At 43.2% G+C, this 27,068-nt stretch overlaps 1 protein-coding gene across 5 annotated transcripts; it reads right to left on the bottom strand.

Moving 5' to 3' along the window:
- Window positions 1–547: 547 nt before the first annotated feature.
- Window positions 548–22,374, bottom strand: DENND10 (DENN domain containing 10). 5 transcript variants are annotated; one of them, XM_047826144.1, is made up of 9 exons: window positions 22,272–22,374; window positions 19,299–19,495; window positions 16,625–16,704; window positions 12,621–12,769; window positions 11,285–11,396; window positions 9,466–9,566; window positions 7,392–7,499; window positions 4,435–4,529; window positions 548–1,941 (listed from the first exon to the last, which is right to left on the bottom strand). In XM_047826144.1, exons 1-9 carry the CDS (start codon window positions 22,324–22,326, stop codon window positions 1,765–1,767), a joined length of 1,074 nt encoding a protein of 357 aa, XP_047682100.1. In that variant the 5' UTR covers window positions 22,327–22,374; the 3' UTR covers window positions 548–1,764. The 5 variants fall into 5 exon arrangements, with proteins under 5 accessions (XP_047682100.1, XP_047682099.1, XP_047682101.1 ...); XM_047826143.1 differs by having other exon boundaries at window positions 19,299–19,515; window positions 22,163–22,357; XM_047826145.1 differs by having other exon boundaries at window positions 548–1,348; window positions 19,299–19,515; window positions 22,163–22,357.
- Between the last annotated feature and the right edge of the window lie 4,694 nt (window positions 22,375–27,068).

Genomic DNA, 27,068 nt, shown 5'->3' with positions numbered 1-27,068 from the left:
GGCCAGAATGATGGTTATCTGCAAATTTGGTTATAAAAGGGTTTCACAAAAGCCTAAACGAACAAAACTGTTTAAAAAAGCCTACCAGATGGTTTGGTACAGCCACAGGCATACACGAAACAAAATGAAAGAACAAAACACACAAAGGACCCAGGTGGAGGCTTAGCCACTAACAGATGACAGAGTAGAAATGCGAGGGCACCTTTTCAAAGAAGACACAAGTGCCAGCTCTAGGAAATGGGGGATGGAGAAGGGCGAGGGCAGGGAGGGCAGGGGGTGAGCCAGGCACGGAGGCAAGGAGCTGAATGCCTTAACTTTCAAACAGGCCTTGTAATAACTTCCCAGCACGTCTGCATTGACAAAAGGGTTTTATCTTTTGTTTCGAGTGGGGAGCATTACAGAAAGAGGGCACAATTCTTCATCTGCCTAAATGTCGTTGGATATCAAAATATTTTCATTTTATTTCTGCATCATAAATCTGTAATTTTAACAACTTTGATCATTAACTGCTATAGTAATACAAAAAATGGAGATAAAGACGTTCATGTTCGTTTTCATAAAGTGCAGATTTAATTTTCAATTGTTTGCCTTAGTAAACATCATCTCATTCCAGATCCTCCCTGTCCCCACCCAAGGAGGGAGGGGAAAAGGCTATTTTTTATTTTTACTTAACAAATGTCTAACACAAAGAATAAATGACAGATCTAATAAAGATTTTTTTGCAACTGTTTTTCTGGGTAAGATTTCTAAGGACAACAGTAGTGAGTGTAAAATAAATTTTCATAATTAATATGAATACATATAATAACAAATACATAATTTAGACCTCTATGTTTATTTTGCAACTTTTAGGCCTCCAATTATGAAAAAGGTACATAAGCTGAACAAGAATACTTTCCAGCGTGGCCAAATTACTTTCACTGAAGTATGAAGACACTCTCCGGTCTTAGCCTTTGTAATTATGTAAAGTTGCTATTTTCTTCATACCCACATTTATACCCAAAATGGGCTTATTTTTGCTCTATCATGTAAGGACTGGCATCTTTTTCAAAAGAATATTGCTAGCAACAGGGTTAATTAAAGAGTACTAATGGCTTAAGTTTGCCAAGTGCTTACTTCTGTGACAATATAAATATGGATTATTAAAGTTGTCTACTCAAGTATAAAATCTATGCAAAATCCTCATAATATAGGCAAAAATGTTGAAAGGCCGAGAAAAAGAATTCTTTTCTTTTACAAGAAAGTGCAACTGCAGGATCTTTTTTGAATGATCTTCTGGACAGTTCTGCAGAAAACTTAGTAGTTTGGCTCAGAAAGTAGAGTTCCTCATGAGGAATAAAAGTTCTTCCTAGAAGAATACAAAAGCAAAATTTCAGGCAGCTTTCTGAAAGTAAGCCATTCGTTTGTGGCTACGCAATGGGACGAGTGGAACTGATAATAATGAAGGCTTTCGGGTTTGCTGTGATTTGCACTAAAACTTGGCAGAGCTTTTTTTTCTCTTACGCCGGGACACCACGTCGTTGCTCACGTCATAGGTGGTAGTTACAGCACTTGGTCTGACCCTGACCGCAGGCATGAATCTGACCAGGAGGACATCGGAAATGTTTTCATACGTGTTTTAGGGCTTTTTCAGGTCAAATCTCAACACTTTCACATAAATCATTAAAAATAGAACATTTTCTGTGCTATTTTCAGTATTTTACACAGTGGATAACCATGGTGAGAGAACTTTCTATCATTCATCAGGGATATGCTGTCACACAGTCAGATTTTCAGCATTTGCTCAGCTGCTGCTAGATGGTAAAGGAAGTTTTCTGTTGCTGGTGGAAATCGTCTTTGCTTTAGTGCCTCAAAATTGAGAACTAGCTTTTCTCCATCACCAGAAACTTCTGAAAATGGTTCCAGGTGGGTGAAGATTTCTCTAGTTTTTAGAGAAATATCCTTTAATGGAACAAGAAAATATGCCATTAAGTTAGCATCAAAAAATATGAATTTTTGCTGCATTTGGAGAGATTCTTCCTATTTTTTAAGTTTATCAAATTATTTATGCATTACAAAAAATGAAACAAACTTAAAACAGAAAAACCACCATGTTTTTGCCATTTTAGCCATTTTTAAGTGACAACAAGTACATTCAGTGTTTTATGACCCATTTCCAGAACTTTTTCATCATCCCAAACTGAAATCTTGTACCCATTAAACAGTAACTCCCCATCCCTGTCTCCAATGCCTGGTAACCACCATTCTACCTTTTGCTTCTGTGAATCTGCCTGGTTCTGGGTACCTCATATAAGTGAAATCACACAACATTTGTCCTTTTGTGTCTGGCTTATTTCACTTAGCATAATGTTTTCAAGGTTAATACATGTCGTAGCACATGTTAGAACTTCATTGCCTTTTAAGGCTCAATGATATTCCACCATACGCGTATACCACGTTTTGTTTATCCATTCATCCACTGACGGACATTTGGGTTATTTTTACCTTTTGGCTATTATTTACAGAGCTGCTGTGAACCTGAGTGCACAATTACTTATCTGTGTCTGCTTTCAATTCTTTCTGAAATATACCCAGTAGAATTGCTGGGTCTATGGTATTCCTATGTTGAATTTTTAAGGAACCCTGGTATTGTTTTTAGAGCAAATCTCCCCACCCCCCAAAATCCTCTTCTACCTGGAATAAGTAACCCAGCACCTGCCACATGGGCTGTATTCCTCTTTCCCGACAGTCCTTTGCATGGCTGATGACTCACGAGAGCTCACATTAAAGTCATGTCTTTTTCTTGGTTTGCTGACATCATTAATTCAAATATTTTCAAACCCATACAATATAATATGCCAGGCAATTTCATCATACATTATACTGAGTCACCTGCGTATCACTTTTAGTCCACGAAAAACGCAGTAACACCAAACTCATGTTTACACAGTTAACCAACGTTGTAAAGAGCCAGCATTTTTACTTGAGCGTTGATGGAGGGATGGATGGGCAGTGATGATCCACACGGTAGGAAAGGAAGAGTCTCAGCTCTCAGGACAAGCCCCGCCCACTCTTCCTGGCCTGAGCCGATGGGCCACCAGTGCTGAACAGAAAGAACGGTGCTGCTGGTGGGTTCCTGTCACACCTGTGGATCCTCTCAACCTTTAGCTCACGTGTCACCTCCTCAGAGAGCTGTCTAATCTCTAGTATTCTTCACCTTGACCTTTTGTTTCTATCACAGCATTCATTTCTCATGGCTCACAATGATCTGGCATTTACTTTTTTTTAAGTTTATTTATTTATTTTGAGAGAGAGAGAGAGAAAGAGAGAGAGAGAGAGAGAGCGAGCATGATCTGGGGAGGGGCAGAGAGAAGAGAGAGAATCCCAAGCAGGCTCTGTGCCACCAGCACAGAGTCCGACGTGGGGCTTGAACTCACAAACATGAGACCATGACCTGAACTGGAATCAAGAGTCAGACATTTAACCAACCGAGCCACCCAGGTGCCCTTACATTATTTCCTATTCATCTACTCCAATAAATACAACCCTACTGCCCCATGCCTGACATATAGTCAGTGCTCAATAAATATTTTCTGGATAAATGAATGAATAAATGGAAAAAAGAACCGGGTCCAGCCAGATGAGTAGGGCCTGCCTATCAGAGCCCCCCCACCCCCCCACCCCTGATGAGGCGGCACAGGTACAGACAGCGGGAGACAATCCTTCCAGGCCTCTGGCCCCCACGGGATGACACAAGGGTCTAGATGAGCCAGGGCCTGGAAGCCAGGATGGAAGCGTATCCCGGGAGAAGAGTAAGGAGCTGGGAACAGGCGCAATGCAAACCGGCAGCAGACAGGAAAGGAGCTGGCAGGCTGCAGTGCACAGGAGGGCCTGTCATCACCACAGGGACAGGCTTAAATAAACTCTCCAGCCATCCCCATCCAGAAAGGGGAGAGGGGAGGATCCACATGGAAGCTCTGGTCAGCTTGACAGGGAGACCCCACAGCGGGGCTAGCCCTGCAGGGTGTGAGCCCAGAGTCTGCTACCTTTGGCAGGGATCTGACTACATGCTTGCTTACTGCTGTTCTGGACACAGTACATCGAAGCTAGACTGAGACGCCCTCTCTAGTCCTCAGCAGCAACTATCTCTTGAAAGTTGTTCCTCCGTGAAAATTCTGCTGGAGCACAGAATGCGTTCGCTCAGGAAAGCGTTCCAGACCAGCTGGGGGTCACACCTGTCACCAGCCCCCTGCATGTCTCTGTCCCCAGAGCCTGATAACTATTTGGCTACGGTGGGCCTCTGCCTGCTCCTCTAACCAGGGCCACCCTGCAGACCCTCGTGCCAGCATCTGCCTACGGCTTCTCACGGCTCCCCGCACCCCAGGCAGTTCTGCCACACGCTGCCCGGCACCACCACTGCACAACTCTCAGTAAGTCAGGGGACTGAGGAGTTACCTGTATGACTTGGCTGTCTGACTTCTCCGGATCTTCTGCAGATTGAACAATCAGCTGACCAATTTCTTTGTGCAGTTTGCCCATTGTCATGGCCTCTGGTGAGATCAAGCAGAAGTTATGTAGATGTTTAGAAGTTTACATAATAAAAACCAGGACGCCTATTTGAAAATGTAAACCATCATACAGAGGAAATTTTCAAAACAACCAACAACCGCCCACATTTCCATCTTCATCCTGAATGCAAATATGATATCACTCCAAGGTACGTGCTAGGAGGCACGGCATAATCACGATTTATACTTCGTTCAAAATAAGAACATGCCAATACCAGGTTTCTCCTTCACAACTACCTGATAAGAATTTTTGTTTTTCTTCCTAGGCAAGACCTAATGAAAACTACTGACTACAAGTAAGTTGTGATTTTAAGCCAAGAGCCTGACCTCCCTACGCAGGTCTTTACGGTTAAGAATTCAAGTGTAACTCGGGGGCCTGGGTGGCTCAGTTGGTTAAGAGTCCCACTTCGGCTCAGGTCATGATCTCACATTCGTGAGTTCGAGCCCCGCGTCGGGCTCTGTGCTGACCGCTCGGAGCCTGGAGCCTGTTTCGGATTCTGTGTCTCCCTCTCTCTCTGCCCCTTCCCCACTCATGCTCTGTCTCTCTCTCAAAACGAAATAAACATTTAAAAAAAAAATTCAAGTGGAACCTTCTGGTGGGGATCCTATAGCAGCAGAGCGTCCTATCAGTTCTGCAGAAGCCAGCTGAACATTCCAGGGTGTGAAGACCCTCAGAATGTGCAAAGGAAACACCCTAAGTCACACGATTTACATACACTGCTCCTTTTCTGCAGCAAAAAGATGAACAGAAATTTCTGTTTGTCCCTCCAAGGGACAAACTCCATTTGAATGGTGTTGATTTGAGACGAGCTCATCTTATAGACTCGGAGCAACAGAAGGTGGCAGGAGATGGCCACCCTTTCTGGTCCTAATGCTTCAGCAATATAAGTGGCCCTGGCCACAGCTAGTATCCTATCACTCTGGCTTTACAAAGGGCAATACTCACCTCCATTCCCTTTTGCTTACTGACACACTGACACATCGTTCAAAAAGATTTTCCATACAGGATTCATGTTCAGTCCTTGTGCAATAATAAATTTCTACGCCCTTTTTCATTCTCTGTCCTTTAAGAGGTGGAGCCTACTTCCTCTCTCTTACGTGGGGACTGGACTTAATGGCTTCCTTCTAACAAATAGAATATGGAAGAACTGGTATATGACTTCTGAGACTAGGTCATAAAAGGCACTGTGGTCTTTCTGTCTCTTGGACCACTCACTCTTGGGGAAGCCAGCTGTCATGTCATGAGAATACTCAAGCTGCCCTACAGAGAGGCCAGGTGGTGAGGCCTCCTGTTAAAAGTTAGCTTAGAAGTTGAGACTTTGGATGACTGAAGCCTTGGGAATATCTTTGTTTTTTAATGTTTATTTATTTTTGAGAGAGAGACAGAGCATGAGCAGGAGAGGGGCAGAGAGAGAGAGGTAGATACAGAATCTGAAGCAGGCTCCAGGCTCTGAACTGTCAGCACAGAGCCCAACATGAGGCTCGAACCTACGAACCATGAGATTATGACCTGAGCCGAAGTCGGACCCTTAACCAACTGAGCCACCCAGGTGCCCCTGCCTTGGCAGTATCTTGATTGAAACCTCATGAGAGACCCTGAGTCGGAACCTCTCAGCTAAGTCAGTCCTAAAACTGTGAGATAATAAATATTTGCTGTTTTAAATTTTTTTTTTCACGTTTATTTATTTTTGAGACAGAGAGAGACACAGCATGAACAGGGGAGGGGCAGAGAGAGAGGGAGACACAGAATCTGAAACAGGCTCCAGGCTCTGAGCAGTCAGCACAGAGCCCGACGTGGGGCTCAAACTCACGGACCACGAGATCATGACCTGAGCCGAAGTCGGACACTTAACCGACCGAGCCACCCAGGGGCCCCAATATTTGCTGTTTTAAACTACTAGGTTTAAAAGTGATGTGTTATGCAGCAATAGGCAACTCATACAGCTTGTTTAAACAGAAAAGTTGAGAAACGAGATAGAGACACTATCCTATTGGGGCACCCAGGTGGCTCAGTCGGTTGTATCCACTCTTGATCTCAGTTCAGGTCATATCTCAAGAGGGAGCCCCACGTCCGGCTCTGTGCTGACTGCACAGAGACTGCTTGGGATTCTTTCTCCCTCTCTCTGCCCCTCCCCCACTCACGCTTACTCTCTCATAATAAATAAATAAACATTACAAAAAAAAGATACTATCTTATTAACATATACTGTACAGCATAAGCACCCAGAATGTACTACTAACATGGCTGGGCCTGTAAGAATAAATGCTATGTTCCAGACACAGAAAATCTCTCCAGTTTCAGCACAGCGGGCAAAGCAGGCCTTTGAATACCAGTTTTAGAGCATCAGCCTAAAGATACAACTGCTTCAGGGGCGCCTGGGTGGCTCAGTCAGTTGAGCGTCCGACTTCAGCTCAGGTCATGATCTCACGACTCGTGAGTTCGAGCCCCGCGTCAGGTTCTGTGCTGATAGCTCGGAGCCTGGAGCCTGCTTCATATTCTGGGTCTCCCTCTCTCTCTCTCTCTCTGCCCTCTCCTGCTCATGCTGTCTCTCTCTATCTCTCAAAAAAAAAAAATTAAATAAATAAATAAATAAATAAACATTAAAAAAAAATACAACTGCTTCGGGTGGGCAGGAGGATGGGTGAAACCGATCAAGGAGATTATGCGCACACTTATCTTCATGAGCCCTGAGTAGCATGTGGAAGTGTTGAATCACTGTACTGAACCCCTGAAACATAACCCTGTATGTTAGCTACACTGGAATTAAAATTTTAATAAATTAATTTTAAAAAGTATAACTGCTTGGCTTACATTTTGTATCAACAACGCAAGAGAGAACTAACCTTTCGCAAGTGGGGCAATGGTAATCTCACGATCTGCCAGATTCACAAACACGTCATAGAGGTCTGACCTGTTGCTCACCTCCAAGTCCACAAACCCAGCGATGTAACCTGCATGACAAAGATGACCCACATTACCGGGATGGGAACAAATCCTGTTGCGAACGGGTCAAAAGAGAGTGGACTCCAAACGTTCACCGGCTGCTTTTCTTCTCTGCTTTATTCAGGGGCCATCAGCCGTACCCTCTGGCATTTCTTCAGACCACATTATTGCCAGTTGCCTGCAGAAACCCTTCCAACTCAAAACGTCCCCAAAACTACATTGTGGTGTCAAAGGAGAAGGCATTTACTTTTCAGTTCCTGCTATTCAGGTCAAGAATGACAGCCGAGGTAGAGGTAGCAAGGATTCTCTTGACCAATGTTCCCCCTGTAGGTCTCTGTCTCTAAGCAACCACAGCCACACGCCCGGCTTTCTCAGGGACAGCGTGCTGGGGACAGCATCATCTTTCACCAGTTTCAGATCTGATACAAATAAATGTTAAAGGAATCAGGACAACTCAAGAATTAACAGAAGTTTGGAACTGATGTTAAGAAAATAGCTACCAGACTTTCCACATTTCAAAGAGCAATACAATTAAAAACAAATAAAAAAAATTGAGGACCAATTCACTATTGGGACCTCATCAAAACAAAAAGCTTCTGCACAGCGAAGGAAACAATCGGCAAATCTAAAAGGCAACCGACAGAACGGGAGAAGATATTTCAAAAGACATATCAGATAAAGGGTTAGTATCCATAATCTATAAAGAACTTACCGAACTCAGGGCGCCTCAGTGGCTCAGTCAGTTAAACATCAGGCTCAGGTCATGATCTCATGGTTTGTGAGTTCAAGCCCTGTGTCAGGCTCTGTGCTGACAGCTCAGAGCCTGGAGCCTGCTTCGGGTTCTGTGTTTCCCTCTCTCTCTGCCCCTCCCCCGCTCGCACTCTGTCTCTCTCTCACTCTCTCTCTTAAAAATAAACATTGAAGAACTTATCAAACTCAACACCCAAAAAAACAAATAATCCAGTGAAGAATTGGGCAAAAGACATGAAAAGACACTTCTCTAAAGAAGACATCCAGATTGCCAACTGACACATGAAAAAATGTTCAACGTTACTCATCATCAGGGAAAAACAAATCAAAACCACAATGAGATACCACCTTACACCTGTCAGAATGGCTAACATTAACAACTCAGGCAACAACAGATGTTGGCGAGGATGCCCAGAAAGAGGATCTCTTTTGCATTGTTGGTGGGAACGCAAGCTGGTGCAACCACTCTGGAAAACAGTATGGAGGTTCCTCAAAAAATTAAAAATAAAACTACCTTATGACTCAGCGACAGCATTACTACGTATTTATCTAAGGGATACAGGTGTGCTGTTTCGAAGAGACACATGCACCCCCATGTTTATAGCAGCACTATCGACAATAGCCAAAGTATGGAAAGAGCTCAAATGTCCATCGATGGATGAATGGATAAAGAAGTGGTATATATATACACAATGGAGTATTACTTGGCAATCAAAAAGAATGAAACCTTGCCATTTGCAGCTACGTGGATGGAACTAGAGGGTATTATGCTAAGCAAAATTAGTCAGAGAAAGACAAATATCATATGACTTCACTCCTATGAGGACTTTAAGAGACAAAACAGATGAACATAAGGGAAGGCAAGCAAAAATAACATAAAAACAGGGAGGAGGACAAAACAGAAGAGACTCTTAAATATGGAGAACAGAGGGTTACTGGAGGGGTTGTGGGAGGGGGGATGGGCTAAATGGGTAAGGGGCATTAAGGAGTCTACTCCTGAAATCATTGTTGCACTCTATGCTAACTAAATCGGATGTAAATTAAAAAAAATAAAAAATAAAATAAAATGTGAAAAAAAATAAAATTTTTAAGGAAAAAAAATTGGTCGCATTTACCAAAGAAATAATGCATCATCAGTAGTCCCTTTGGGAAGGCCAGAAAAAAGTCCTCCCCCAAACCAGGTGAACGCCAAGCCTCTCCTCCTGCGAGACCCCCACCGTCTACCTGGGCACATCCGCAGGGCTTCCAGCTCCTCGGCACTGAGGTGCACATAGGAATGAAGTATGGTCCAGTCCTGTCGATGCCACACCAGGGCAGGCAGAGTCCTGGGGAACGAAGACAAGAACTCAAATGGTTGCTGGCCCGCACCCGCACCCTCCTCCCTCTTCCTCCCGAGGACAGAGCTGGCTGTCAGAGGCAGAGGGGAGAATGAAGACTACACGTGCCCCGACCTCCAGGCTTCAAATTAAAGTAATGCAATGTCTTCAACTCTGCCTTTTTGGGTCAGATTAGCTACAAAAAGCTCAAGGTGAAGTTTCAAAACATCTCCGTGGTGGCAAGGAGTAACACTTCTGAAGTTTTCCTCCAAATGCCTCACTCCGCAAACCGCCACGGAGGGAGTCTGAGGGTAAAATCCAGAGCGGGGCCCTGCAAGCAACATATTTTTTTTGAAGTCTCTCGTTTCTATGTTTAAAGTTCCAATCGAACTTGCAAACCACTTTGTGTTTGTTTTTATACAAAGTAAGTTTCCTTGAAAAAACCAGTGAAACAGCTGCCGCAGAGAGAGGTGACGAATTGAACTGAGGTATGGTGACTCCGCTGTTGCCCTGCTAGGTTTCCCAAGCTGTGGACATCCCCGTTCCAGAAGCATAGGGGGAAAGGGTGACTGGGTGGCAATCGCAATGACAGCAGTCCTCACTTCCAGAGCGCACGCGATGAGCAAGGCACACGCCAAGTACTTCACACACGGCATCTCCAGTCCTGACAACAGGCTTACGAAGTGGGCACTGTTATCTTCATTTTACAGATACAGAGACGGAGGCTTAGAAAGTTTAAGTATCCTGGATGCGGTCACAGAGCGAGTAAAGCGCCCTCCAGGATTTTAACCCAAGTTCTTCTGACTACCAAACCTTCTTTTTCCCGTTTTCTAACCAGTCAGCCTCCTGGAGCCTCAATTTTCTCATCCGTAAAAGAAGGCAAAGTTCCTTGCAAAGTTCGTGTCACGAGTAAATTTAATAATTGAGGTGATTTATACAACAGCTGGCATACGGTAAGCACAAAAGCTAGGTCCTCTTGTTTTTAAAAAAGAATCTATGAACAAGTTAGATTTGGTAAAGAAAAAACTTTCAAAACATCTTTATTATAAAAATAAGAGAGGGGCCCCTGGGTGGCTCAGTCCGTTAAGCATCAGACTCCGGCTCAGGTCATGATCTCGTGGTCTGTGTGTTCAAGCCCCATGTCGGGTTCCGCGCTGACAGCCCGGAGCCTGCTTCAGATTCTGTATCTCCCTCTCTCTCTGCCCCTCCCCCACTTGTGTTCTGTCTCTCAAAAATAAATAAATGTTGTTTTTTTTTTTTTAAAAAAAGAGAAAATCTGTGGTAAAAGTGAAAAAAAAAAAGAAATAACTTACTTAAAACAGGGGTCAGGAAACTATGGCCATGGATCAGCTGTCTGTCTTTGCACATAAAGTTTTACTGGAACACAGCCATGCTCATTCATTTACATATGCACGACTGGCAGTTGGGTGGTTGGGACAGAGAACTTATGGCCTCCAAGCCTAAAAAATTTATGGTCTGGCAAGGAAAAGTTCAAACTCCCTGCTCTAAAATATTCTTATTTCTAAATTTAAAGAAGAATCTGCCCAAATTCGGTGACCTTGAACTACTAAAGCTCACCTGAAACATTAGACCAAGATAGCATTTCACCCACAGCCTACCACATTCTATTTATACCAAATGTGTAACAGAACAGAGCACACAGGAACACAGACTGCCCCAAGTCAGCTGCCAACAGAGCCTCTACTTTTTAATGACCAGAGACATACCTGGTGAACTCCTGGACAGCTTCTATTTTGGGGTGATAGACGACAATTCTTTTCTTTAGCATCAGTGCTGTGTGTAAGATAACGGTTTCCATTCCAAACTGAGATACAATGTCTTAAAACACAAGAAATTATAATATTACTGCATTAAATAATATGTAAGAAAATAACATTTTTATTGGAAGGAATTCTTTCCAATAAATGCAGAGTTTATTTTCTGTATACAGAATTACTTTCAATACAGAGAATAAAAAAGCACCTTATGCACTGGATGAGCATATAAATCCAGACATCTGCTCCCTAGGATGGGTGCTATGACAGCCTAAACCTGACCCTCCTCCAAGGGACTCTGCACTGGATGCACAGATGAAGCCAGAGCCCAAAGAAAGTGGAATAAATGATATGAAGGGAACCAGTATCTTTCTGTGTCATGAAACACCCTTAGGTTTAAAAAAAAAAAAAAAAAAAGTTTACTCTGGAGCACCTGGGTGGCTCAGTGGCTTAAGCAACTGACTCTTGATTTCGGCTCAGTTCATGATCTCACAGTTTGTGGGTTTGAACCCCACATAGGGCTCTACACTGACAGTACACAGCCTGCTTGGGATTCTCTCTATCTGCCCCAACCCCGCTGGCTCTCTCTCTCTCAAATAAATAAACATTCAAAACTAATAATAGATAAATAAAAGTTCATGGACACCACCCCTCCACCAATACATACGTCATAATGCAAGTCCTTTTGAGACAGCTGAACAAACCTGTCAACAAGGATGCTTAGAAACCATATAGAACAGCAGGTTCAAGAGCTAAGACAGGCACTGTAGGAGGGCAAGAGTGAAGGCCAGCGTTTCCCCTTTCCTCCCTTTTAAGGACCCTGAAATCTGTGGCTTAGCCCTGCACTGCTGTTTTGGATTTTCCAGTTGGGAGAGGAAGGCAGAGAGTTAGAAGAGGAACTCTGGGTCAGGGGCCTGAGCTCTCCACATGCAGGAAGTAACTGCTAAAATGTAAGGAAAGAAAAACTATGGAAGTCGGCAGACACTCAAGCTGTGAAATTCAGCTTACCCACAAAAGAACATTTCTGTATTATTAACAGTCAGAAGAGTGTGGAAAGGGCCACCACAAAAATCTGCTTTCCTGCAACAGAATTCTAATCAAATAAGGCAATGTAGAAGTTGAACTACCCTCCTGTATAGCAAATAAATATTACATAGATGAAAATATACAGAAAGATGGAATATTAGAGTACAATGAGGATTGCCCTTGGCTTGGGGATCTTGTTGTTGGGATGGAACCATCCGGGACGGGTTTTTGTTTTGTGGGGTGTGTGTGCGTGCGTGTTCACCTTTGATGGAGCCTGCAAGATAAGCCTTTCGGGCATCAAAATCCTTGCTAAGGAAAGAGCCATTTTCTTCACTCTGGCATATCCCCTTTGTGAGTACTGCAATATAACTCTCCATCATTTTAACTGGGCTCCCATGTTTCAGGTACATTCTGTAAGAAAAGACAAAAAACAACCATGCTTTTATATAGCATGAACCACACAGAGCAATGCGCCCAAGGCTGGGTACGGGTACTTCCTAAAAAATCTAAGTCAACCTGCTGATAACGCTTCTGAATGCCTGAAACTTTTTATGACATGACTACTTCTATAATTTAATTTGATAATGTATTGAAAAAAACAACCATTCAAGAGACCTCCAACAACTCCCTCAAGCTGGCTTTCTCCTTCCATCTCTACAGCCCACTGGAGCAGGAGAGTAAGCTAAGGACTTTCTAAGGACTCATTTCTCTTTTCTTTTTTTCCCTAAGTTTTATTTTTTAAGTTTATTTATTTTGAGAGAGAGAGAGAGAGCATGTGCACACCCGCACAAGTCAGAGAGGGGCAGAAAGAAGGAGAGACAGAATCCCAAGCAGGCTCCACACCATCAGCACACAGCCTGATGTGGGGCTTGAACTCACGAACCCATGAGATCATGACCTGAGCTGAGATGCTTAACCAACTGCACCCAGGCACCCCTGAGGGCCCACTATTCTTAAAAAAAAATATTGCATTTTTATCTGTCTTATATTCACAAATGGTGCTTCTAGCCATAAGGACTCTAGTATTGCTGGGATTTCCTTTGACAAAAAAGGAGTTTTACACATTGTTCACAGAGAAAACAGTAATTATAGAACCTATATTTATTATCAGAGTTCCCAGAGGTAACTATATTTAGATAATTAAGAAATCAAACTCCTTTAAGTTTCTGGTGGTAAGTATACACTAGATATATTCATCATCAAGTTCTAGAAAACGCTGACAGGAAACTGCCTACATTTATAGCTCACATGTGAAATCAGTCTCTTCCCCTGAAATCTCTTCCTGTGAGTAAATAAATCTAAATTTTGCATGAGAAGCAGGACTGGGCCTACTTGAGCCTTTTAGTAGCTAAATGGATTAAAAAACTGGAAAGAAAATAAAATTATTGTTTAAAACAGATCATTTGAGGGATACCTGGGTAGCTCAGTCAGTTAAGCGTCTGACCCTCAGTTTCGGTTCAGATCATGATCTCACAGTTCGTGAGTCTGAGCCCCTCATTGGGCTCTGTGCTGACAGTGTGGAGCCTGCTTGGGATTCTCTCTCTCCATCTCTCTCTCTTCCCCTAACCCACATATGCTCTATCTCTCTCTTAAAAATAAACATTAAAAAAAAAAAAAGATTTAAAAATTTTTTAAAAAATAAAATAGATCACTTGAAACTGTATTTATTGTAGGTTAAGTGAAAAAAGCAAGTGTTGTAACTACTAGCCAGTCAGTGTTTTTAGATTACTTCAATGCACAATTGAGGGAAAGAGGTAGAGAACAATGAATATGGTAAGCTATCCTACATGTAAAATAGTCAAACCCATGATCTCATACACATGCTTCTATATGGAGAAAATATCTCTGGTATGATATAAAGAAAACAGCCCCAGGAGTGCCCCGGGGTGGGGGTCAGGAGGCAGATTTGAAAGCTAGGAATAGGGAGAGGAAGGGACCTAGTTTTCACTGTATACCCTTCAGTATTGTCTGTATTTTTTTCCTGTGTGCTTACGTTACCACCACCAAACAAACAAACAATATACCATTAAAACTGTAAAACAGATGGGCACTTGAGTGGCTCAGTCAGTTAAGTGTCCGACTCTTGATTTCTGCCTAAGTCATGATCTCACTGTTCGTGAACTGGAGCCCTGCATCAGGCCACATTGTCAGTGTGGAGCCTGCTTGGGATTCTCTCTCTCCCTCTCTCTGCCCCTCCCTTGCTCACGTGTGTATGCGTGCACACACACACACTCACTCTCTCTCTTTCTCAAAATAAATAAATAAACTTAAAAAAAAAAAAAAACCTGTGAAATAGAAACAATATACTGTAATGGAAAAGAGAAACACAGGAAGGGTAGTAGGATAAGATCACTTTTTCCATAACAACCCTGGGTGATGAACTACTGACAGAAGGAAGGATCCCCCCAAATCATTCCATTGGAAAACCACAAAGTGCAACCCAGGGAACCTTACTCAGATGGAACAACCGGAGGCTGTCACACCTGGCCCGGACAACTGGTTCCAAGTGAAACCCTGGTTCTCTATCACGGCCACTAGCTGGAGGCTCCGGAAGATGAAGGGGGTCATGGCAAATGACCTGGATCCCACACAGGGAACGAACCCCCTCGTGTGGGCTTCCGCTGCCACTGTGAGCAGCGTGCTATGGAAGGCACGCCTGCCTGTCCCCTCCCCAGAAACGGAAGGGAGCACCTCCATGGTAAGCAGCAGCATCGAAAAGTGTTGGTCTATGTACTTGTGCACACAGACATGTGTTAATGGGGAGAGGGAGTGTGTGCGTGTGCAAGAGCATATGGGTATGTACACATGCAAGGGTAAGTGCAGTAAGGTGCAGGGGGCAGAAGAGATGGCTGCCAATAGCTCTCAGTCCTCATTTCTCCTAAACTGTGACAGGAGAAGAGTCCAGAACCCAACAATGCCATGGCACTACAGAAGCTGAGGAACCTTCCAGCTTCCTCCCGGGCAGGAAGTGGAATCTAAAGCAATCTTAAATTTTGAGCCCAAGAATATTTCCCAGTGAATTCACTGGGAAACCTAACCCTGACTCAGTCAAATGAAATGGGAGTCCAACGTTTGTTCAAAAGCAGCTTTACGGTGTTTTTAGCTCATGGCTTCTAGATAGCGTCTCTTCTCACAATAATAATCTCCCTTTGTGTCAGTGCCATGGTAGCAGACAACTGTTTATATTCCACAATGAACCATATACCTGGGACTTATCTGAAGAGAGCAAAAAGGTTTTCTTATCATAGCCGGCTGCAAAACAGTAAAACTTCATTCTGTCAATACAATCTACCTGAAACCCTTAAGTAATTAGAAAGTAGTCTGCTACGTGTAGATATAGATATATAGATATAGATATAGTTATGGATATAGACATATAGATATAGATAGCCAGAGATAGATAGCATGTGTGTGTACACATAAAAATGGCAAAAAAGCAATCATTCATCAGGCTTATAGCGAGGAACACAAAAACAACTCCCTTTGCCCCCCACCGCATCTAAAACAACTTACTGAGCATAAGCCTGAGGGCTGATGTTGTAATACATAACCTCTAGAATTACAATTCTATCTAGTAACAACAATATTGAAAAAAAAAAAAAAAACCTAAAACCCTGTCAAAGCCCTGATTGAGGAAAAAACTAATTTCCCCAACATACAAGAAAGGTTTGATTAACTCCACTATATACACTCACCAAGGCAAGAAAGCAAACTGGTATATTTTACATAAAATTTTTCAACAGCTGGGATAAAACTAAAGAAGTTTACCTGAATCACTATTAACCAATTAATCAGATTCTCAGCTTCCCAGCATTCCAGCTAAGAAGTATTTTCCTGCGTTTTTGCATAATTCAAAATGCTCATTAACTTTCCCCAAAATGACTCCCCCACACAGACCTTGACACGTATAAACTAGCTTACCACTTCGCCAGCACTTAATTTATCCGTCCTGCTAAGGAAAGTTCTAGATTGGAAGTGAGCAGAAGTTGTCAGGCCAAAAGTAGCAAGTGACTCAAATATCCAAGAACTACAATGGTTGTGTAAATTGCTTTTCCTCCTCCCTTCTACCATTTTCCCAAATAAGAGCAGTGTCATAAAAGCAGAAGAGAAAGTTCCTCTTACAGAAGTTTCCAGAGGGCCAGTAAAGATTAAGTTGGGGAAGCAGAGGGCTGAAATTTGCTTCCTCCGTGTAGAAATCTGCTATGTAACTACCGAGCAAGATCTTCATTTTTGTAGGATAGCATTTAATACAGTTTTCATACAGACCTACACAATATCCTAGTGAAGGCGGCATATTTCTCTGGATTAAAATCTTTGGCGGTCAGAACAATAGAAAAATGAGTCACCTGTCCAAAAGAAACAAAAAGTATACTTTTTAAAGACACTTTCACAGATTTAAATTTTATTACTACATTCTAGCAAACCTCTTGTACAAGACATAACAGCATTAAAAAGAAAAGATCAAAACGTAACCAAGGTCTCACTTCCTTGTTTATACGTTTATGTTTATATACACACATATAAAAGATATGTACTTATATATACCTATATATTTCATTTCTTAGATAAGAATGTAGTACTTTTAGAGTTAACATCTTTTCAAAAACACAAATATATTTCAAATATCAAAAATGTGAGTTTTCATTTAAAGTACTCTAACCTCATCAAAGCAGAATTAGAAATGTCATATCAGATCTACCAATTTATCAACTCTTAATTAATGAAAGAGGATACAAAACAACAAAAATACACACAGTAAGATCACACAGTTCCTGAAATAGTCAATGCTCTACAGAATGCCATATAATCTCTGTAGAAAGCACACTGTAACAATAAGCTTCATTTGTCTATACTCCTCTATTATTATAAATATAAATTTCTTCTAATCATATACCTATTATTCCCATTAATGAGATAAAATTCAGGACTTTATAAAAGGCAAAGCATTTAAGAAATACATTTTTAGAAATCATATTCTTAAGTATAAGAACTACCTCTAAATCTTGTCATTTTTCAAATCTGAAAAGCAGATTTGAAATCGATGTTGCTGCTTTGGAATTCTACGGAACAAAACACAGATAAACCTATTCAACACATCAAGACCTTTCAGCAAGAACTTAATGAACATAAACCAAAGATTTTATAACACATTGAAAACTATCTTTTTGCAAATTTACATTTTCTAATTATGAATCTGTTTTGTTTGAAACCTCTAACAGTTTTAAACTGTTGCCTTCTTGTTACTTTAAAAGTAACTCCTTAAATTTAAATTGATATCTTGGACATGTTTCATGATTATTGGCTATAAAAGTAGCCCTAGATGGTAAAAGAAGTCCCCACACAGGCACACACCAGGAGCTTCGTCACTTTCCAATATTTCTTTATTTGAAAAAAAAAACAAAAACAAAAACAAACCCTGCTGGTTACTTGGAATTAGAAAAGCCCACAGTGACCACATACTGGTTTTCAACATGTCACATTGATACTGTTCATATATCAAATGACACACACACAAAAGCCTACTTAATACATGTTTCCTTAACTCTCCTTTCTGTTCCTAACATATCCTTACCATCCATAAGTAAATGAAAAAAAGTTTTCTTAATTATATCAAGGATAATTTTATCTTTAAAAATTTTGGGGGGGTAAGGGGCATTAAGGAATCTATTCCTGAAATCATTGCTTCACTATATGCTAACTATTTTGGATGCAAATTTAAGAAAATAAAAAATAGGGGCGCCTGGGTGGCTCAGTCGGTTAAGCGTCCGACTTCAGCTCAGGTCATGATCTCACAGTCCGTGAGTTCGAGCCCCGCGTCAGGCTCTGGGCTGATGGCTCAGAGCCTGGAGCCTGCTTCCGATTCTGTGTCTCCCTCTCTCTCTGCCCCTCCCCCATTCATGCTCTGTCTCTCTCTGTCTCAAAAATGAATAAAACGTTAAAAAAAAAATTTTTTTTAAATAAAGTTAAAAAAAATTTTTTTTTAATATTTATTTATTTTTGAGCGGGGAGGGGAGGGAGACACAGAAGGAGAGATGGAGACACAGAATCGGAAGCCGGCTCCAGGCTCTGGGCTGTCAGCACAGAGCCCGACACAAGACCCGAAGCCACTGAGGTGTGAGATCATGACCTGAGCCAAAGTCAGACGCTCAACCAACTGAGCCACCCAGGCATCCCAAGGATAATTTTATCTTTTAAAATAGTTTTTGGGGCGCCTGGGTGGCTCAGTCAGTTGAGCTTCTGGCTCTTGACTTCGGATCAGATCATAATCTTGTTGTCTGTGGGTTCCATCCCCATGTCAGGCTCTGCACTAACAGTGCAGAGCCTGCTTGGGATTCTCTCTCTCTCCTTCTCTCTACCCCTCCCATGCTCTGTCTCTCTCTCTCTCAAAACAAATAAACTTAAAACAAACAAACAAACAAACTTAGGGGTGCCTGGGTGGCTCAGTTGGTTAAGTGTCCAACTCTTGATCTTGGCTCAGGTCATGATCTCATGGTTTGAGTTTGAGCCTTGCACTGGGCTCAGTGCTGACAGTGTGGAGCCTGCTTGAGGTTCTCTCTCTGCCCCTCCCCTGCTCAATCTCTCTCAAAATAAATAAACTTAAGAAAAAAAAAAAACTTAAAATGGTTTTTAATTATGGACAAATGCTTCTTTCCACTTTTAATCGGTCACGACTTTGCACGTCTACATTTCTACTCCATCAGAGTATAACCCAGAAAGAACTTCACTACACCAGCCATAGGGTCAGTCAATAGAATGCACACTAACCAATATTCATAGAATGAATAAGAGTGAAATTTGAAAGGGGACATTCCCAGTGAAAAGCATATCTGGTATTTTTCAAAAGTGTATTGTGAGCGATAATGTCTAAAGCTAAGAGTCACTGGAATAATGTTACGTCACTTTAAATATTTTTGGTTGTTAGACCTTCATGCAGTCATACCTTTATCAAAACTGAAGAATCTGGAACTTCAACTGTTGTGATATAAAACCATGTTCTTCTGTACTGACCAAAGACGAAGGGATGGAGAAGTTTGTTTTCATCTGTAAGGCAGCATTTTCTCAGCAGTAAATTCCTTAAAGTAGCTGTCGTGGAAGGATAACACCACACCCACAGAACTTCTCCATTTGTGTCCTTTTCTACGGTGGAAAGATGGTCACTGTGAGAATGTCAAACAGCAGCAAGGAAGTGAATTGATTGGTTACTCAGAAGCACTTAGTGGAATCAGTTTTCACATCCCATGTTACAAAGCATCCCGGAGCATGTGTGACCCCAAATTCCCATCCACCTCTGCTGGTCAAATTATGCAGCTCTCCTGATCTTGAGTTTCAGGCCACCTGAGTAAAAACCTTTTACAACAAATCATGAATGAAAACTTAAGGGGCACCTGGGTGGCTCAGTCAGTTAAGCATCCGACATTGGCTCAGGTCGTGGTCTCATGGTTCGTGAGTTCGAGCCCTGCATCGGGCTCTGTGCTGACAGCTCAGAGCCTGGAGCCTGCTTCAGATTCTGTGTCTCCCTTTCTCTCTGCCCCTCCCCTGCTCATGCTCTGTCTCTCTCCCTCTCTCAAAAATAAATAAACATTGGGGGTGCCTGGGTGGCGCAGTCGGTTAAGCGTCCGACTTCAGCCAGGTCACGATCTCGCGGCCCGTGAGTTCGAGCCCCGCGTCAGGCTCTGGGCTGATGGCTCAGAGCCTGGAGCCTGTTTCCGATTCTGTGTCTCCCTCTCTCTCTGCCCCTCCCCCGTTCATGCTCTGTCTCTCTCTGTCCCAAAAATAAATAAATGTTGAAAAAAAATTTAAAAAAAAATAAATAAATAAAAATAAATAAATAAACATTAAAAATTTTAAGGAAAAGAAAATCTGAGCCTTAAATTTGGCAGAGTTCTTTCCTATCTCCTCCCACACAAATTCATAAACTCAGCATTTACATTTTGTTTTAATTTTAATTAAAATTAAATTTTAATTTTTAATTTTTTTTTAAGTTTATTTATTTTGAGAGAGCAAAGAGAAGACAGAGTGAGAGCAGGGGAGGGGCAGAGAGAGAAGGAGAGAGAGGGTCTCAAGCAGGCTCAACGTTGTCAGTGGAGAGCCCAATGTGGGGCTCAATCTCACGAACCTTGAGATTATGACCTGAGTTGGTCACTTAACCAACTGAGCCCCCCAGGTGCCCCCTCAGCATTACATTTTTATCAGTTAGAAGGATCTTTAATAAATACACAGGAAGTGTCAAAACAAAACTGGAGATGAAGAAAATGGTGAAATTTCTTTTAAATCATGTTATATACTGATTGTATAAATTCTATATTTAACATTGTAATAGTAATAATAATGTAATAATAATAGTAATAATAATAATGGTTATCCTGTCACATAATGTAGTTTCCTCATCACAGTAAACACCTCAATAACCTAGCCTAAGCTCTAGAAAAACAGTTACTGTGCATAGCAGTATGGATGCAGATTTTTGTTATGGAAAATATCAAGTTCATAAAAAAATGAATTCCCGTCTCCATCATTCAGCTCCAGCAATTATCAACACCTGGTCCCTCCTTGTTTCTAATGGTCCCCCTCCCCCATTATTTTGAAGTAAATTCCTTTTAAATCCGTTTCCATACAAAAAATAAAAATCTGAATTGAAAATATGATTGTAAGTCATCTTCGTCTTTGCTGTTACCAGATAAAGTCAGAATTTAACCTAACCTTATTCACAAGTACCTTCAAGCAGGACTAAGATGCTTGAAGTACTTAGGTTTTGTTTTGAAGCAGTTCTAAAACCACATTAGAAATAAATACAGGGGAAATAAAAAAAGAAACACAGGAAGCCATTCCCAGATAAATGCACTCCTTTGAGACACTGAGAAATAATCAGCACAGTTAGCCAGTTTTGCTAAACGCAAGCAACGTTCTTCCACACTAGAGGAATAGAATGTTATCTCAATGGAGTATTACTTCAAAGGTCAACGGCACGCAGGGAACCGACAGACGTTCATTCAAGCAACCCGCGGCCGCCAATGGGATGAATGGTTCCTTGAAACACCCAACCCTGAGACACTGCACACGGCTCAGGCACACCCAAAGATCCCAACGTACTTCCTCAACCACCAATTCCTCAAATCTAACCGGGATCCCGCCATACATGATTGTGTAGACACGCCGGCTACGTGCCTGAGCTCTATCACATGATACAGGATTCCTCCACTGGTGTGAGTTGGGGCTCTGCGGCTAGACCCCAAGGGTCCCCACCCTGGCTCCGCCGCTTCCTAGCACGCGTCCGTGCGCAAAGCACACCCTGGGCCTCCATCTGCTTCTCCGAAATGTGGTCACCAAACATTACCCACACCCCCTGGAGCCGTGGTAGAAGTTTAACGGGAGATAATCCATGCATGATGCTCAGCACTCGGGGCTGGCACAGTTGGTCACGGTGACTCGAACTGCTCAATCACGTTATCGGGGCCAGCCGGGCGCCAGGCAGGCGGTCACGCGTGCCTCCCGCACGCTCCGGGGTCTGCCCCGCCGCCTCTCCCCCCTCCCCCGCCCCCCCGCACCGCCCACTACCCGCTCTCGGCCCAGCCCCTGCCCCGCCTGCGCAGCGGCCCCTCGCAGCCGCCGGAGCTCCGTCACCCTCGACGTCCGGGCTTCTGTGCATCATGGGGCGTCCGGCAGGAGGACCGGGGTCCCTCCGCCCTGCTGCCCCGCCCGGACGGGTCCCACGCGAGGCTACAGGCGGACCCGCCCAGGGCGGCTGGCCGGGTCCCCCGCGCCCCGCAGCCCCCCGCCCCGGCCCAACAGAGAAGGGGCCGCGACCTCCTCACCGCAGGCGGCGCCGGGGACCGCGGGAGCAGAGGCCACCCCGGGCCCAGGCGGAGGCCGAACGGGGGCGCGGGACTGCGGGGCAGGGCGCCTTCGTCCTCACCGATCAGCCCGACTCCGAGCATCAGCTGAGTGTCCGCCGCCTCCGCAGCAGCCATTTTCCGCCGCCGCCGCCGCCGCCGCAGCGCGCCGCTCCCAACAATCCTCTCGCAGGCCCCGCCCCTCCTCCAGGACACGCCCACCATCCGGCCCCACCCTCAATCAAGGCCCCGCCTCTCCCTCTGGCCCCGCTTGGGTCCCGCTCGCCCTGACTTCCTGCTCCTCCCACCTACCTTCAGCCCTCACATCTTTTTTTTTTTTTTTAATTTTTTGTTGTTGTTGTTATTTATTTTTGAGAGAGACAGAGAGACAGAGCACAGGCAGGGGAGGGGTAGGGAGAGAGGGAGACACAGAATCCGAAGCAGGCTCCAGGCTCTGAGCTGTCAGCGCAGAGCCCAACGCGGGGCTTGAACTCACAAACCATGAGATCATGACCTGAACCCAAGTCAGACACTCAACCGCCTGAGCCACCCAGGAGCCCCAGCCCTCAGTTCTGCAAGCTCGGAAAACTCCTCAGCCTGGGCATCTTTCCTCAATTCCTCTAATCCAATCTTCATAAGCCCTCTCGTCAACCCACTCCAATCTTCCCTCCCCTCCTCAGTCTTCTCTCATTCTATCTCTGCCCTCCAGGCCTGCTAAAAAGAGGAGTCATGAGTATGGAGGAACGGTCTCCATCCATCCACCCACCCACCCACCCATCCATCCATCCACTCATTCATCCATCCATCCATCTATTCATCTATCCATCCCAAAAACAAAACAAACAAAACCAAAACGAAACAAAACAAAAAACCCGGAAGATTTGAAAAAGCTTTGGGAATATAGTGTTGAACAAGATAGAGCATTCTAGTGGAGGGAGACAGACAATTGCTGAGTAAAATAATACAAAACAGCCTAGAGTGATAAGCCCGTTGCAATAACATAGTGGAGTGTGTTAGAAAGTGGAGGGGATGTACGGCTTTAAAATAGGTGTCAAGGAAGGCTCCTCAAGGAAGAGATATTTAGACAGAGATAGGCATGTTGAGAAGGAGCCAGGCAGTTTGTGTAGCTCCAGGATCCCTCCTCATGGATCTTCTGTGCCTCCAACCCCAAACCTCACAAAACTAATTAGGGAGGGTCTTTGGTATCTACAGGAATATCATACCATCTCCATCTCACTTGACGTACATTTTAAACTATTTAATACAAAATATTATATATATATATACACCAACTGTTACATATATACATAAATGCTAATTTAAGGAAAAGAGGTGGTTATCCCCCAGTTTAAGAAATAAAGCATTACATGGGGTGCCTGGGTAGCTCAGTCAGTTAAGCCTCTGACTCTTGATTTTGGCTCAGGTCATGATCCTGTTGCATCCACACGACTCCTGAAACAGAATGCTATGGGCACCAGTGACCGATTGGGACCAACACTCTTGATAAGAGTGTGGCCCGGAACAGCCGGGGTACAGAGTTTTTAAAGCCGATCACATCGTTTTATCATTATCTGGGAACAGAACAAAGAAACAGTTCCCAGATGAGTTAGAAACAGTTGCCAGATGAGTCAGAAACAGTTATTGACTGTTTTAGACTTTCTGCTGCTAAGTTGCAATCAGTGGATCTCCTTGACCTTGTCTCTGATGCTCTTTTTTTGAGCTTTTGTTTCCTTCATTGGTAAAGCCTGATTCACAAGAGTATGAAGCATGATTTACAAGAGTAAAAGCAAGGCTGTTATCTTTTTATCTTTAGTGTCAGAACAAAGTTGTTATCTTTCAAGCTAAGCATTAGCCCTACACTACAATTTAACCCTTACAATCCTAGCGTTGTGGGATTGAACCCCACATGGGACTTCTTGCTGAGTGTGGAGCCTGCTTGAGATTCTCTCCCCAATTTAAATACTCTTTCTCTTAAAAAAAAAAAAAGCATTACAAATATAGTTGAAGCACTTCCCTTCTCTTCTCCAACCTCCTTCCCCTCCCTGTCCCACAGAGGTGACCACTGCTCTAAGTTTGGTCATTGTCATTTTCCCATTAGGTTATTAAGTTTTGGTTTATTTGTATGTTTCACTCAACAAAATATTGTACTCTTTCTTTTAAAACTTTACACTGGTGCAACAATAGCTAACATTTACTGAATAGCAGACATTGTTCTAAGTATTTTGCTTGTTTTTTTTTTCCTTAAATCCTCAGAATATCCTTTTGTATAAGTCCTATTATGATCCCCAATTTATAGGTGAGAAAACTGAACAGTGGCACAATTTGCCTAGGATCACATACATGATTGCAAGTGGTGGTGCCAGGCCACAGACCCAAGCAATGAGACTCCAGCCACACAAGAAATCACTGTGCTACAAAGCCCTTCCATTCTGTTGCATACTATTTGTATTCACTTGTAAGTTGCTTTTTTTGCTCAACTTTGTTTTTTTTAAAGATTTATCCAAGTTAATACTTATAATTCTGGTTCAGTAATTTTAACTGAGTGATACTTTTGAGTATGAAAATATGATTAGTTCCACCAGCTATTAATGACAATAAATTTGTTTCCTGCTGTTTACTCTGTAATCACAGTGCTGCTATATTTTCAACAAGTCTCCCTGTTCTACTTTCTCCTTACCTTGGGAAATTCTACATCTTCAAGGTTCAAATACCATTTCTGCCCTCAACCCAGGCAAAACTAAGTTCTCCCTCTTCTAAGGTCTAATAGCATTTGGCCATAGAACTAGAATTGGGAATATATATGGCTCTTCTTTAAATTTTTAAAAAATGTTTATTTTTGAAGGAGAGACAGAGCATGAGCAGGGGAGGGGCAGAGAGGGAGACAGAGAATCTGTGGCAGGCTTCAGGCTCTGAGCTGTCAGCACAGAGCCCAACGCAGGTCTTGATCGAACTCATGAGCTGTGAGATCATGACCTGAGCCAAAGTTGGACACTTAACTGACTGAGCCACCCAGGCACCCCATATATGGCTCTTCTGTTTCTCTCATTAGACTGAACTTCCGGAGGGCAGCACCCTGAATTATGCCCCTTGGATTGATTCCCTATGCTTACTATTGTAGTAAATAGTTGCTGATGTTTCTAGATCTCACAGAAAATACAAAGGTGTTAGGGGCTGAGGAGTGGGATGCAGATTTGGAATCAGTTTGGAAGCCAAGTAGACACTTGCACTCATGTTTCATTGGCTTTTACAATCTCCTGCAAGGTTGTACAGATAAAGTGTTCACAAGGAAAATAGATCCTCTTGTAGATTCCCTTTAACGTGAACAATGCACCAATCTCCATCAATCTGCACCTTAAATACCTGCTTTTGGTGAAGGTCACTGTCATCCAATTAACTAGGATAATTAATTATATAAAATCCTAACATATTTCAGCTACTGTGATGGGCTGGAATAACTCCATAGTTATATGGTATAGGGCTAACCTCACCACCTCAGGATGTGATTGTCTGTGCAGATAGGGCCTTTAAAGAGGTAATTTAATTAAAATAAGGTTGTAAGGGTGTGTCCTAATCCAATCTAACCTGTGTCCTTATAAGAGGAGGAAATCTGGACAAAACAAAGAGATATCAGAGATGTGGCTGCCCAGGGGAAAGGCATCTGCAAGCCAAGGAGAGAGGCCTTAGAAGAAATTAAACCTGCCAACACCTTGATCTTGGACTTTTTATATCTTGAACTGTGGGAAAATGAATCTCTGCTGTTTAAGCCCCCTAGTCTGTGATATTTTGTTGTGGCAGCCATAGGAAACGAATATAGCTACTCTTCAGCCATGTGTGTTAAGTTTGAGAGAGAGAGTGAGAGAGAGCAAGAGAGCACACGTGGGGGAGGAGCAGAGATGGAGAATCCCAAGCACCGGGAGTGTGGAGCCTGATGTGGGGCTCAGTGCGGGGCTCAAACCCACAAGCCTTGAAATCATGACCTAAGCTGAAGTTGGGATGCTTGACAGAGCCACCCAGGCGCCCCACTCTCGGGCCATTTGTATTGGGTGTGTTTGAAGCACCCTACTGGAGATTATATTTCTGCGGGGTTTTTCCCCCTCTTCTCTGATAAAAGAGAAACTTGGAAAGATTGCCTTTGAATCACTAAGGGTAAACCCCTCTTCTCTCTGCAGTAAAGGTGTGGGCCCCTCAAGTTCACTGGCCATCTTCCTTGGGTGGGCAATTGCTCCTTTATCTGGGGTTAGGACATACTGTCACGTCCTTTTGTGGTTGAAGAGTTTCAGATGTGCCAGGCACCTGGGGAAATTCCCATAGCTTGGAGGAGAGAAAGCAACAAAGGATCTTTGTTCATGGAGTGACGGACCAGGGAAAAAGCCCTAACCTGCTGCTCCTGAGGGACTGGAGTCAGAGTTCATCAGTGAATCAGGGAGAGCATTCCTCCTCTCCCCAAAAGCAGCACTAGGATCTGTGCACTGAGGAACATCCCAGGTCCTGGATGGTAGCCAGATGCTGCAGGCTCAGTCTTCAAGAGCAATCTTTGAGGCCAGAAGAGCCACAGCCAGAAGCAGAGTGCCCAGAACTATCTCACAGTCTCCCTGGATTTGTTTGCTGGCCCAAGAGTAAGCCCCTGGGGTCTGGGACAATTGGAAAGAGACACTGAAGAAATACCAAAGTCTCTGGTAATAAGGCAGTTTTTAATAAGAAAGATAAAAGCAATACGAGCATAATTACCTGTTGAGTTTGTGACAATTTATGCTGACTTTACTAGGGAATACCTTGTTTTGTTCAATACGGGTTTTATGTATTTAAAGAAGATGTGTTAATGAACTGAAGACTTTCTGGAAGGCAGTCTGGCAGTATCTAACAAAACGCTGAAGTGCATA

This window comes from Prionailurus viverrinus, chromosome D2, assembly GCF_022837055.1.
Source record: "Prionailurus viverrinus isolate Anna chromosome D2, UM_Priviv_1.0, whole genome shotgun sequence".
Classification (NCBI taxonomy): Eukaryota; Metazoa; Chordata; class Mammalia; order Carnivora; family Felidae; genus Prionailurus; species Prionailurus viverrinus.
The sequence above is the reverse complement of the archived record's forward strand: the minus strand, read 5'-3'. Positions and strand labels throughout refer to the sequence as shown.

What these genes read in the sequence shown, in the direction of transcription:
- DENND10 (XM_047826143.1), bottom strand. Translation starts at nt 22,326, where the DNA reads ATGGCTGCTGCGGAGGCGGCGGACACTCAGCTGATGCTCGGAGTCGGG. An exon ending in TCTTGCAGGCTCCATCAAAG is followed by an intron (nt 11,397 to 12,620) that starts GTGAACACGCAC and finishes TTGTGTTTTAAG; the next exon opens with ACATTGTATCTCAGTTTGGA. An exon ending in CAGACAGCCAAGTCATACAG is followed by an intron (nt 1,942 to 4,434) that starts GTAACTCCTCAG and finishes GTTCCATTAAAG; the next exon opens with GATATTTCTCTAAAAACTAG.